General features: G+C 43.5%; 1 protein-coding gene across 4 annotated transcripts in view; it reads right to left on the reverse strand.

The window, feature by feature from the left end:
* alpha-Spec (alpha spectrin) overlaps nucleotides 1-12,857 on the reverse strand; it is a 173,566-nt gene that overhangs the window by 108,106 nt on the left and 52,603 nt on the right. For all 4 annotated transcript variants that reach the window (XM_037414135.2, XM_037414132.2, XM_037414133.2 and 1 more), the window contains exons 20-23: nucleotides 12,566-12,715; nucleotides 10,145-10,237; nucleotides 5,767-5,901; nucleotides 841-1,101 (exon numbers count right to left, since the gene is read on the reverse strand). In XM_037414135.2, coding sequence (XP_037270032.1) covers nucleotides 841-1,101; nucleotides 5,767-5,901; nucleotides 10,145-10,237; nucleotides 12,566-12,715 — 639 coding nt within the window. The remainder of the gene's footprint in view (nucleotides 1-840; nucleotides 1,102-5,766; nucleotides 5,902-10,144; nucleotides 10,238-12,565; nucleotides 12,716-12,857) is intronic.

Here is a 12,857-nt window from a genome sequence, read left to right on the forward strand (position 1 = left end):
AAAGACTGTAGCAATGTCTTCCTGTAATTGAAAACGTGCATGTAGCTAAGCATTCTGTTAGAAACCAAGCACTGAAATTATCCCAAAAGAAGCCACTAAAACGAATATGCAGCCATCACTATATAATGCAAATTTTTTAAATGCAGAAGAAATGCTTTACGATGAGAAAACCTAACAATATACTGGTCTAGCCTATCAGAAGCCACTCAGGAACATTGCGCCTATAGTTTGTCTTCCCTCCTCCCATTTGCGGACTAGTGGGCTTCAAGGATTTGACAATCGTGACAAATCAAAACATGTAAGCACAAGTGTGTCTAGCGAGTGACTGTTTTCATTGCCTGGAGTGTGAAATGCAGGAGGGTGTCCCTGCTTCCCTAAGCATGTCAAGGAGCAATCCTTCCTTCATTAAAACAAATAACGGCAGTTGTGGTGCTATCCAGAAACAGTTTAGGTAAAGCCCCATAATTTGTGTGTTTTGCCACCATGTTCCCTGTCATTTTCAAAATGCTCCTTAGTATCGTATGCTTTTGTAAAGGCATGCAAGAGAGCCAAAATTTCTTTTCAAGCTTTCAGTTTCGTTCCCGCCCTCCTAGTAAGTAATAGGACTACTCCCTCTCGACTCTTCTTCGGCTACTACACACTCAAGTTCGCTTACTAATGAGGTGCACGACTGTTCTACAAACCTGTGGGCCTAGTTTTACTTCTGAAAGATTGGGACCATGACTAGAGAAGTGCTATATAACAGTTGCTATATACTAAAGTTTTCCGTTTCATTGTTTTTTGACTGTTTACCTCTGTTGTAAGCTCGTGGCAAACAAAAACAAAGTAGATAAAGAATACCTTATCCTTGATCCACTGGGCGAGCTCAGCAGCCTCTCGCACCAGCTGGTAGGCACGCAACGATTCAGCCAACTTGTCACAGCGGCTGCGACCCAGGGCCATCAGGTTGCCATACTGCCCTTCAATCTGTGCCTGGCGGGCACCAATGCTGTTGCCTTCTGCAAGGTGCTGCTGGCTTGCGGACAAGCCAGCCTCGACCTTCTTCACATAAGCTGCCGGTACAAAGCCCTGCCGGTCATTCACTTCCACCTTCCACCAGTCCTGCATACAAACAAGCCACCCCTCAATATATTCAGTCAATTCAACAAGAGCACATGTGGTGGGAAAAAGACAAGACGAATTGACAGGACAAGGATCAGAATCTATACTGAAGCTTACAAGCATGTATAACACAACACAGTCGAACCCGTTTATAACAAGCTCGAAAGTGCCGCGATAAATGGTCGTTATATCAGTAGTTCGTTGTATATAGAGTCGCCCATAAAAACGGCCACATAGCGGCAAAAACGTTTTTTCGTGTGTATTTTTTTTACTAAAAAGTGCAAACTTTAAAAAAAAAAGTCTTAACTTCTCCGCTGAGAAAAGGCTCAACTTCCCCGCAGAAAAGTTAAGCCTTTTCGCATGTTAAACGACGCCCGTTCGCAATGAACTCGCGCCGTTCTACTGTATCGCGATCCGCTGACATCAAACCAGTCATCTCTGGCTAGTTGCGTGCAGTATATCACTTACCCTAGCTACTCTCGCTGTCGCATGCCAGTTCGCTTGTAGTCCAATGTATGCACGTGTTTAGGCATTCTTTGTGCGTGTTTCACTCGGGATCACGCTAGGGTGCGGCAGGTAGCCTGTTCGGTTTTTGCGAGCAAAGTGCGCAAGCGGCCTCGCACGAGGCAGCGGCGGCGAACTTGTGAACGGCACCATGACGTGCTTGTACCACACTTCGTGGAGCAGTTATCTTCAGATGACTGTGATAAGTTCACCAGCAGAGAGTCAAAATGACGCGTTCATGTTCATAGCCACCGGTCACCTCACTATCCCTCTTTTTTATGCTTATTCGTTAAGGCATCACGACTGCAGGGAAGTCGTTATCACTAATCAACCGGTCTTTGCTGTTACCGAAAGGTGGAAAATTAAGGGGGTCGACGGCTTTAGAATGGTGAAAAATGAGGCAGCACAGTCACAGCGAAAGCTGGAAGAGCGGCCTTTCAGAGCCTTTTTAGAACACTCATTGGGTAACTACTGTAAGCACACTTGCTTGGTACCCACTAGGGCATTAATAATAAACTTTTATGTAGTAGGCCAACATTCGCTATGCTATTTTTCGTCATTCTTCTGAGAAGCGTAGTAGCCACTAAACACTTGCAAGGAATCTTGTGCCAATTGTCCATGCAATGGCAGACGACGATGAGGAATTATGGCTGAAGTGGGTATGCGCTGCAGTTAATAGGGAAACAAGAACAACCTTTTGTGATGGTTTGGAGCATTGGACGGCCCACTCATTACACTATTCGCATTGTGTGATGACTGGTTCTTTCACTGTTGTAAAACGCTTTGTAAGTCGTTTTAACGCGATTGCTTTCCAGACATCAAGCCTGCCTAAGGCAAATTTGACAAGTCACAAGCACCGGTGTAGCTCAGTGGTAAAATACTGGGCTGGCACCCAGCGGAGCCGTGTTCAAGTCCCATTATGTCATTAGTGCAAGTTTTTTTTTTTTTTCGATTTTGCGCGATGTGGTTACAAACACCAGCGGTGGACAACAACTGCGCGTGACCCGAAAAGTGGTCTCATAACAGCTTTCGCTGTAAAAGTCAATTTTTGAAATTTTTATTCCTATACGCACGTGTTCTGAAATTGTGAACGCTAAATTCGATGAATAAATTGGCTAAAATTCGTTATAACGTCGCTACGAGAGTTGTGAAATGCCCAGCGAAAGATAAAATTTTTTCGAACTTCGCGTGCGGGCCGCTGGCAAAGCTTTTGGCCGATAGCCGCCATCTTGAGCTCGTCTTGAAGCAGATTTCTTTGTGCGCACTTTGCCACCTTTCAAAATGGTGTCACATGAAAGGAACGGCTGCCCTTCCCCTTTTCTGAAGCCCCCTTCCCGATCACTCATTGGCCAGAGCCCATGCACGCCAGGCGAGCCCCCTCGTCTCTCGCTTCCCATTGGCTGATGTGACCAACGAGGCTGTGATGTTTTATTTTTTCCTGGTTGTTTGTCAGACACTGGCTCCCGTCTCGCGCGTGTGATGTCCGCTTCCCGCTCGTGCTATGCAATCGCGCAGCAACTTTACGTCTTTTTGCCGGCATGACTGGTGCCGCTCGTCTAAAGAAGACGCACCAAGCGTGCGGCAAGAAATGAAGGCGTCCGTGAAGCGTGCCATAGAAGAAAGCCGCCAAAGTGATGGTGTCTCATAGTGGTGTCTGAAGAGTTGAGCCTCGCAGGGAACGTTCACACAACAAAAGTTATCGCTTCTTGCATTTATCGCTTCATGCGTTCGAAGGAATTGTTCGTTTATCGTCCGCGGTTGTAGATGCCGAGAACGGCGTCGGAAAAGTTCACCGTGCGAAAGCCGACCGAAATTTTTTATGCTGCCTCCTATTTTTTCTTTTAGTTTTTACCCCCTCTCCCAGTTTGCCTGTGAAAGAACGTCTGGAAAGTTAACCACCTCGCTTGCAACGTCCAAAATGTGCGTGCGGTGCTCGCTGCATTCTGTGATATCTTTCGTCCTAAGCAAACTGCAGCAGTACACACGCGAGCGCGCCTATCATATGCTTCAAAATGCCTGCTTTACCTTTTTTTTCCCTCTTCATATGCGCTATATTTTTACTGCAACAGTGTTGACAATGTTAGCAGGCGCTGAAAAATGTTCGCTGTATCTGGACTCAGTTTCAAAGGGTAGCATGCGTAAATCGAAAGTGCACCGAAATATGGTCGTTATAACCGATAGATCGTTATATCTGGGATCGTTATAAGCGGGTTTCACAGTATAAATGAGCCTTGTCGATGTAAATGAACCTTAAGAAGCAAAAAGCAAGGAAAAAGCGTGCACAAGTTGTCTCCAAGGGATAGAAGCACTCACTAAAAAAAAAAAGCTAGTGAAAAAGAAGTTAAAAACAACTTGTTTCTGCATAAATCTAACTACAACCTTTCGTGCAGAACCTGAACATTGTAAATGTAACACTATAAATGAAGGCATTCATGCAACTAATAGAATACTCTAAGGTTTCTTTTTGTGTGCAAGGCAGGTTAACACTGAGACACATGATTAGTTTTCATTTTGCTACGGATGTATCCTCCCAACCTGCCTGTAGCTATGTCAGTTCGCTGCAACATTTCACGCAATGCTCCACAAAATCAGCTGACAGATGACACACAACTATATTATGCTTAGGCATTATACGTTACTTCAACTACAACGAACCTTTAATTGCCTACCAGATGAACTGAATACCACACGTAACAATTAAAATACAATAAAGAACTTTTCTAGTTTTGTTGTTTGTTTCAAGAAACAACGCACAGCCTTGAGATGTAACCTTGCAGCTCTTATAAAGGTTAACTGTTCACTTCCCCTTGTGCAAATGATCACAACTGTCAAAAATGATCAGAAAATGTCAGAAACAACATCATTCTAACAAATAACTCGGGGGTAATCTAACGGCTTATTTTCCAGACCCTTTTATCATTGCAAGTACTGCTGCCTGCATCTTCATTTTTTTGGAGGAGATACCACAGCACAAGAAAAAGTGAATAGCCCCTTTAGACCAACAGGACAGGCATTTTGACACACCTTGGAGTCTGGAGAAGCTAAAGTGGTAGAAAACTGTCGTACATATAATCACAAAGACAAGTGTATCACAATGAAAAAAAAAAAAAAAAAACGCCATTTTACTTATTTATGATGGGACATCTGGTCAACTGAAGTAAACTCATATTACAGTAGAATCTTGGCAATAGGATCTCAAGGGGGAGCGAAAATACTCGTATTACCTGCGGTTTCATACTATCAAAAAACTAGCAAAATCCGTTTTCAAACTAAAGATATACACGAAAAACATTTATTACTGTTGAAAGAACTCGTGGATTTCTTTATGGGACCTACACGAACAGACCGTTAAAAGACTGTGCAGCTGGCCACCACAAACGAGCGTGTCAAAGCTTAACTTTATGCTATCCAAAAACTAAGCGCGCTTCGTGACATTCATCAGTGACAACAGGATCACTAAAATGTGTCGTGCCTTTATACAGACCTTATTGCCTTTCATCTACAACTGTATTAGCCCGATACCTTCAGAGCTGTGTAACAGCTATCGAACCCGTCCATAGCAGCTGTGCTTTGTGCAGAACGGTTGCAGCAAACTGTAGTTTCGTTTTTAATCCGTGTGCACTGGCCAGGCATGTGTCTTCAGAACTACACCAATGCAAACTGCTTAGCGTCTACAGTGCTTTTGTCCACAGCATTTCAGCAGGCAGCAGCGCTTTGACTTGGCGAGCATCGGACATGCATGCACTTTTCGCAGTTTCGTCGTCGTCCACTTCCAATTGACCAGGAACTTCACTGCAATAATGTTTCGTACTCGTGGTGACCGTTCGTCCGTGCCTTGGAACTGTGCAAGCCGTGACCTCTCCCCCTCGCACTCTCTGAGCAATCACGTGATGGCACAGAGCCTCGCTACAGCAGTCTAGTAAGTCAGATCGCTCTCAGAGACACGTCTCCCTCCTGTAGTACGGCTGCAACCCATCCACTCAGGCAAGAAGGAAGATGCACATATTGCGTTCCATTCTGACTGACCCTGTATCAACGGACACAAGCTTTTGCCGAACACACTTTTTGGAATTTACAAAGGGTCCAATTTTTTTTAATCATAAAAGTTCAGGCTTCTGGTTACGCTGCACTGCACTAAATAAACCTACTAAGACTACTAACCTTGTTGTTGCTGTTCAGTAATGCCAGAACATCATTCTTCTTCATGGACACTTCACGGGGACTCTTCTCAGTGTAGTCATATAAGGCCATGACAAACTCTTTTCCAGCTTGATCTACAATAGGCGCTTCTTGTTGCTGCAAAACGCACGAACACCCGGTCACTGCCAGTGAAAAAACTGTTCCATCCCATCAAAACAAAACAAAAAAAACGCTATTGCATACTCATGTTTTTATGTACATGTGGTATAACCAATGCAACAAGGGGTTTGACAACAGCAACCAGCAGTCACATAATGCCTTGTAAAGAAAAAAGGCCTTTCATTAGATAAAAGCAGTCTGCAGGCTCGTACCAGTTGAATTTGCTGACATAAAAGCACTGTTTTACGGCTCTAAAGCAAGTTCTACAATTTGGAGCTGCCATTGGCTACAAGTGGGCAACATCCACTACGCAGCTCTCTGCCTTCACTATTTTCACACTTTGCACTGGCCCAACTGGTATGCTTTCCGTACCTTCCCAACTTCAACATTCAAATATGTGACACGTAAACGCACTGCTAAATTGAACTTAGGTTTAGTTTTCGTACTTTTTTGCTTATTAAAAATTATTTCTGAATTCACTGAGAATTTCTACAAGCAGATGCATAATAGAAGCGCATAGAAAATACAGAATTACCATTAATTACCTTGACATGGTAAAAAGACTGCTACAGTTGGGCTTAGCATTGTTTTCTCTCAGTACCATCACACAACCGAAAAAAATGCCTCCTGCACTACAGCTTTGAAACCTTACAGAACTTGCATTTAGCAAATTTATATCCTTGAAAATATTGTTTCAAATAATAAACCGCTGCTTTTAATGCATATGCTTGCCTATTCCATAAAAATTAGTCCTGAATGCACAACATAAACCAAATCAAGTAAAAAACCAAATGAAAAACAACTTTGTCAATGTCACAGCGAAGCATGGCAGTGGCAATGCTGTTCTTCATAACTGAACTATTTTAAATACATAAATTTAAAAAAAAAAAACAAGTCATTACTTATCTTTATGGTACATTCATGGGATCCACACAATGCTCAGGAGCTCATTCAATTGGAAAAATTTTTTTCATTGCCCTTTACCATCTGACAGTAAACATATGACATTCCAAATGAATGCTATTTGTTGTAATATACATTAGATTTACCTTGTGCCAGGAAAATTAAATTTATTGTACTTACATCAGCAATTATTTGCTAGCCTGCAAAATCCAGGTATAGTGGAAACATACTTATATTTGTACCTCCATGAAGCATAGTCCTCACATTTCAATTTATACATATATTAAAACAAACATTTACAATGTACAAAAGAAGGTACCAAGGAGCTAAAACAATTTTATCCGAAGAGTGTAATAAACTGTAATGGTGAAGCAAACTCAATAAAAATGACTACGTACTGATAACAGAGAAGGATGAAATATAACATTTAGGATTCTGCCCAACTATAGAGGACAGATTGTGTAGCACAGTGGACTCTCAGTTAATGAAAATCTTTCTAAACTGAACTGCTAATCAAAGGAAACAACTGTCTCCGATATTATTAATTTCGTACCCAAGTTATGCATCGCGGCTTGTTCCTCAGTAAATAGAACTCCTATTATAAGGAACATATTTTCCTAATCCCTTCTGGTTCCATTTAATTATGGTGTATTCGGTTGGGCATTTTCGAGTGCTCTGAAAAGTGGCTGTGCCTTCCCTCTGGTTGGTTCTTTCAGAGTGGCAGCCTCCAACTCTGAGTGCTCCCAACCGCTCAGACTTCAAAGTGAGAGTGTGGCGTGATCTGACAGGGGGGGGGGGACAGATTACGTGACTCAAGCCAGCCAATCACATGGCTGCTGGCAGGTGAGCAAGGTGAGGAGCGCGAGCGTGTGATTAGAAAGGGGCTATCGCCGGGCGCGTAATACTTATTGCACATACATGCGTTGTCAATATCATTTTTATTTTGACAGATTACGTGACTCAAGCCAGCCAATCACATGGCTGCTGGCAGGTGAGCAAGGTGAGGAGCGCGAGCGTGTGATTAGAAAGGGGCTATCGCCGGGCGCGTAATACTTATTGCACATACATGCGTTGTCAATATCATTTTTGAATGCGTGTGAGGCGAATTCATATCTACGAAGCGATAAATGCACCATGTCAGTAACGAGGCAACTAGTGAAGGCTGAAGATACATCAGTGCTGTCGTTTCAGCAGCTCGCAGTCAACCTCATGATTTGACTTGATTGATTGATTTGTGGGGTTTAACGTCCCAAAACCACCATATGATTATGAGAGACGCCGTAGTGGAGGGCTCCGGAAATTTTGACCACCTGGGGTTCTTTAACGTGCGCCCAAATCTGAGCACACAGGCCTACAACATTTCCGCCTCCATCGGAAATGATGATTTGACTTGAAGATAGCAGCTTAGAGGAGGACGAACGCCATATGTGCTCAGCTCAGAAGGCTTTCGCTACATCTAGACATGTCAGAGAGAAAAAGAATACAACAAAGGCCAGACATGTCAGAGATGTCCACTGAAGTGATCGGAACCATTCGCTGACGCTGCACAGCAATGTTTACCACGGCCGCCTGGATCGGGCGCCCGATCCACCTGATCTAGGCGGCCGTGTGTTTACCAGGCAGCTTTCCGCGGTGGCTGTACGGTGGCGCTACAGGCGCGCTGCTCTAAGTGCTCAGAGATTGCTGATGTATTCGGTTGGTGCGCTGCCTGTCGCGCTCCGATTTTGAGCTGCCTTTGCATCTAGCGACTCTGAGCCAGAGCGACCCACTGAATACGCCATTAGTCTACTGTATGTGAAATGCAAATTAGCATAGATAAACTAACTATACCAAAGTCATAAGTAAATAAAATATTAGAACAATAACAAAATATAAGATTTAACGTCCCGAAACGACGGTATAATGAGATGCCGTAGTGGAGGGATCCAGAAATTACAGCCACATGGGGTTCTTTACCTCAAAACCTAAATCTAAGTACACAGGCCTCAAAAATTTTTGCCTCCATCGAAAATGCAGCCGCGTCAGCCAGAACTCGATCCCGTGACCTTCGAGTTAGCAGTGCAGCGCCATAACCACTAGACCACCGTGGCGGGGCAAATCAAAAATGAGAATAGTTTGTGTGTCCCTATACAGTGAAACCTCGTTAAACCGTAGCTGGTCGGAGCTCGGAAAAAGTACATACTAAACGGTAGTACTGCTGAACCTAAATATCGTCAGGTCGCTCACTTACCTGTCAAAAAAAGAAACCTTCAGGAAGTGCGATGACAGAACAAAAAACATGCATTTATTTATTAACTTCGCGCGACAAAGTCTGTAATCTTCATTTGACGACGCGGCGGCCTAGCAACAACGACAGCGGCCTCAAACTCTCTTATGCTGTGAGCCAGCTTTTCCGCCAGCCCCCTCTTCTCGGCAAATACCCACATGACGCAGACGCAATGCGCAGCTTCGGCCACTATTGGACCTGGTCACCCGTGTTGTCGCTTTCTATGTCGTCCTCATCACTATCATTTGGCGACACTTCGACAACTGAAGCAACAATGGCTTCGTCGGACATGTCCGGAGATGTCTGCACATCGCTGTCTGCGTCTCTGAAGTCGGGGAAGGAAATGCCTTCCGTAGCAGCACAAGCACACATACACAACACGTGAAAAACGACGCGAGATCAACCAGAGAACACCTATGCACGGCGCCAAAGGAACAAAGAAAGCAAAGCAAGCGCACACAGTCTTTGCGTCTTTGTGCAAAGCGCCATCGCGTGGACAACACCAGAAGCCTAGCCGGTCGAGTGCTTCTTGTTGCAGAAAAATCCAAGAGATTGCGCTCACGAACACAGCCGCCATCATCATCAACACAAACAAGCGAGGCGTGTTTCGATCTCTGGGGCTTGCTGTTCTGTCGGGACGCCCAGTGGGGGACGACATGCCGCGGCGAATGTGCAACAAAAATTGGAAAAACTACTTATTAATAGATACATATGCAATAAGCTGGTACGGCTTATGCGGATACAAAATGCATTATGCAGGGATTTGACTTCACTACTTTTAAAACGAAACTACTGTTTACGCTGGTACGGTTTAACGAGGTTTCACTGTATTACGTATTCGAGCTTGTGAAAACAGAGTTCCAGAAAAATGAAGCACTAAAAAAAAATGCCTAACGTCTTTAAGGCACTGCAAGCATACTTTATCGCAATAAACTGTTCGCACAATCTCATGAGAAGTATACTGCTACGCTTATCCTATGCACTGAAAAAGAAAAGACATAACAAATTATAAAAAAAGATAGTCATAAATAATGATACGAGAAGTATATCAAATATCAGCCATGTTCTCACCCTGCACAGCTGAGCTTGTTCTTTCAAGGCCTCTACAGAGTTGCCAAATGCTTCCAAGTCGGCCATCAATGCTTCATGCTTCTTTAGAAGGGCCTGACAATAAAACAAAAGCAAGTAACGATATAAGAGGTCACCCCCATCTGAACACCACCTACTTAATAAATGAATCACATATCACACAGAGGATTAATTTTGCAAGAAAGTAACTGTTTCCAGTTAAAAAAAGGGTAAGCATTTTCTACCACGACCAGTATGCAGAGTTTTAAACACTCTGTAACAATCAAAATATAGCTTTCACATCCACATTCACCGGCAACATACATCAATTATGGTTCAATTTAGCACCCAGATATGCGCATTGTGAATAAAGAAAACATCGAGGAAAATACAGGTGTGCATAAAGAAAGAAATGATACTCCACAGACTGTTGTGCAAGCTTCTTTTGCAGTATATACAAAAAATGTATTAATCAAATAAATAATGTGGAGTGAATTAATGAGTGGTAGGACTAGAGGTGGAACTTTGCTTAAACTTGAAAGGGAAAAATTGTCACCCGTCTGACAATACAGTCAGACTTGAGTTCATACCATTTTGCCCATTTCCTGAGCATTGACGTTCGTACTGAGTTCTGGCTATGTATGCAAATCACTGAAAAGAAACAGTTTACACCGTTACAGACGTTGTTTCGGGAGATACGCCAGCAGAAACGACACGAGCGGACGCACCAGCAGCGGCGGCGACTGATTCAGCTGGCAGTGCAAAAGCAAAGTCATGTCGACTCGCTGCTGCTGCTACACCTTCTTTGACTTCCGGTGTTCGCAGCGATCATAATCTAAACCAGGCTCCAGATGAACGCATACTTGATACTTGTTAAGGCCATGAGGTTTGTCGTGCTGCGGGGATAGTTCGCGATTGCGCAAATGCAAGCCACCTCCAAAGCCTTTGCCGCCATGTTGAATTTGCTGCTCGTTTAAATCACGTTGTTTGAGAGCTAGTGCAGCCAGTGTAGCCAAAGCTTTGAAGCAAAAAGGCGATATGCTACCACAAAGTGGAAAACTATCTCGGGCCGAGTTTTCGCGTCAGCCTCACGGCATTGTTTTCTGGCCATTTAGGCGGCGAAGCGAGGAAAATTCCGGCGAGTTTTGCCGCATCCACTCCCTTCGAGGCACAGTGTGAGCGGGCGTTCCTCCCATAAACAAGCCGCGTTGCGCCGTTCGCGTGCGGCAGTCAATCGCGCGTTCACACCATCCACGGCGGCTGGGGAAATCGTTTGTGTAACAGAGAATCACGATGTATTTTACATAATGTAGTCTATCCGAAGCAACCTTTTAAGATTCTTATCACGAAATTCGCATCGACCGTAATCGTATAATCAAGATTCTTCTGTATTGGAACACGGCCCTCATTCAAAACAAGCCGAATATAATTACTTCGCATAGGAGTACATGTGCGGTAGGCTCCACCCGCGTAATTTTCCCTTCATTGCGAAGAAAAGTTGTCTACGAGTATAGTGACAGTGCTTTTATTTGAGACAGGCAACATAACGCATTTGAAGTGCAATGACAGGTTGGCACAAAGAAGTGATAGCAAACGGCAACGCGGCATATAGTGGTTGTTGCTTGAAAAGCATTTTATAACACTGCTACACCACACCAACAACCAAATAGTAAAATTTTCTTGCACTGGCACACGGATGTCAACGATGAGTTTCAATCAAGCATTTGTCAGTGGCAACCATCACATGTCAGTGCATTTCCAATGTGTACCTGTTTGCGCATTGTGCCAGAATCTTACTCACTGGTTGGCATACTTCTGCTACCAAAAATGCAGAATACTTTTTGCGGCACAGCATGGTGTTGATTCTCTTGACTGATGCTTACAATCTAATTTTTATAGAGGGACCAGGTAGTATATATATGCGATGTGCGAGAATTGCGTTACATCAAAACTGGGATATGAATTAAATTCCCCATATCTCAATTTAAAAATTGTCTTTAATGGAGTCAATTATAGAAAATGAAAGTTTTTCACAATGCAGATTTAGTTAAATCAATGTTTATTAATTGAGCTTTGATTGTACGTAGCATGAGGCTATGAAGGTACAGTGCGAATGTCAGCAGGTTTGTCCAGGAGCTTCCCAGTTCTGATCTGGGGATCAAACCCAAGACTAACATCTCTGAGGTGCTCACTAAACCATCTGAGCCAACGAGGAAATTAACAGACAAGTCTAAATATTTGCACAATTAACGTGTAGAAACAATGTTTGTTTTCCATTTTGGCCCAGGATTCAATTCAACTGTAACAAACTGTCAGAGAGCCTTGATGGTTCACCTTCATAGTTTCACCCCACTTTAAGTTGGGTGAAAAATTCCCTCTTTCATGAAACTGACAAAGGGACAGTGTTAGCAAGCAGAAGCAGACCTCAGCAGAGTCCTCATCCTTGCCATAGTCCTGGCTGCCAACAATGGGCTCTTTCTCTTTCATCCAAGATTCTGCTTCGTTAGCATCAGCAAAATATTGGTGAGCCTGGAGAGAGTCCTCCAGATCACGTTTCCGTTGTAAGGCCTTGTCCTGCAGAATAACAAAAAAGGCAATACGTGAGCTATTAGAATATATTTGCAATGGCATAAAAAAAACACCAGTCACACATTTTCGATTCAGCTAGATGCAAAAAAAAACGCAATCTCATACATGTAGAACAAGCCATATAGCC

This window comes from Rhipicephalus microplus, chromosome X, assembly GCF_043290135.1.
Source record: "Rhipicephalus microplus isolate Deutch F79 chromosome X, USDA_Rmic, whole genome shotgun sequence".
Lineage (NCBI taxonomy): Eukaryota > Metazoa > Arthropoda > Arachnida > Ixodida > Ixodidae > Rhipicephalus > Rhipicephalus microplus.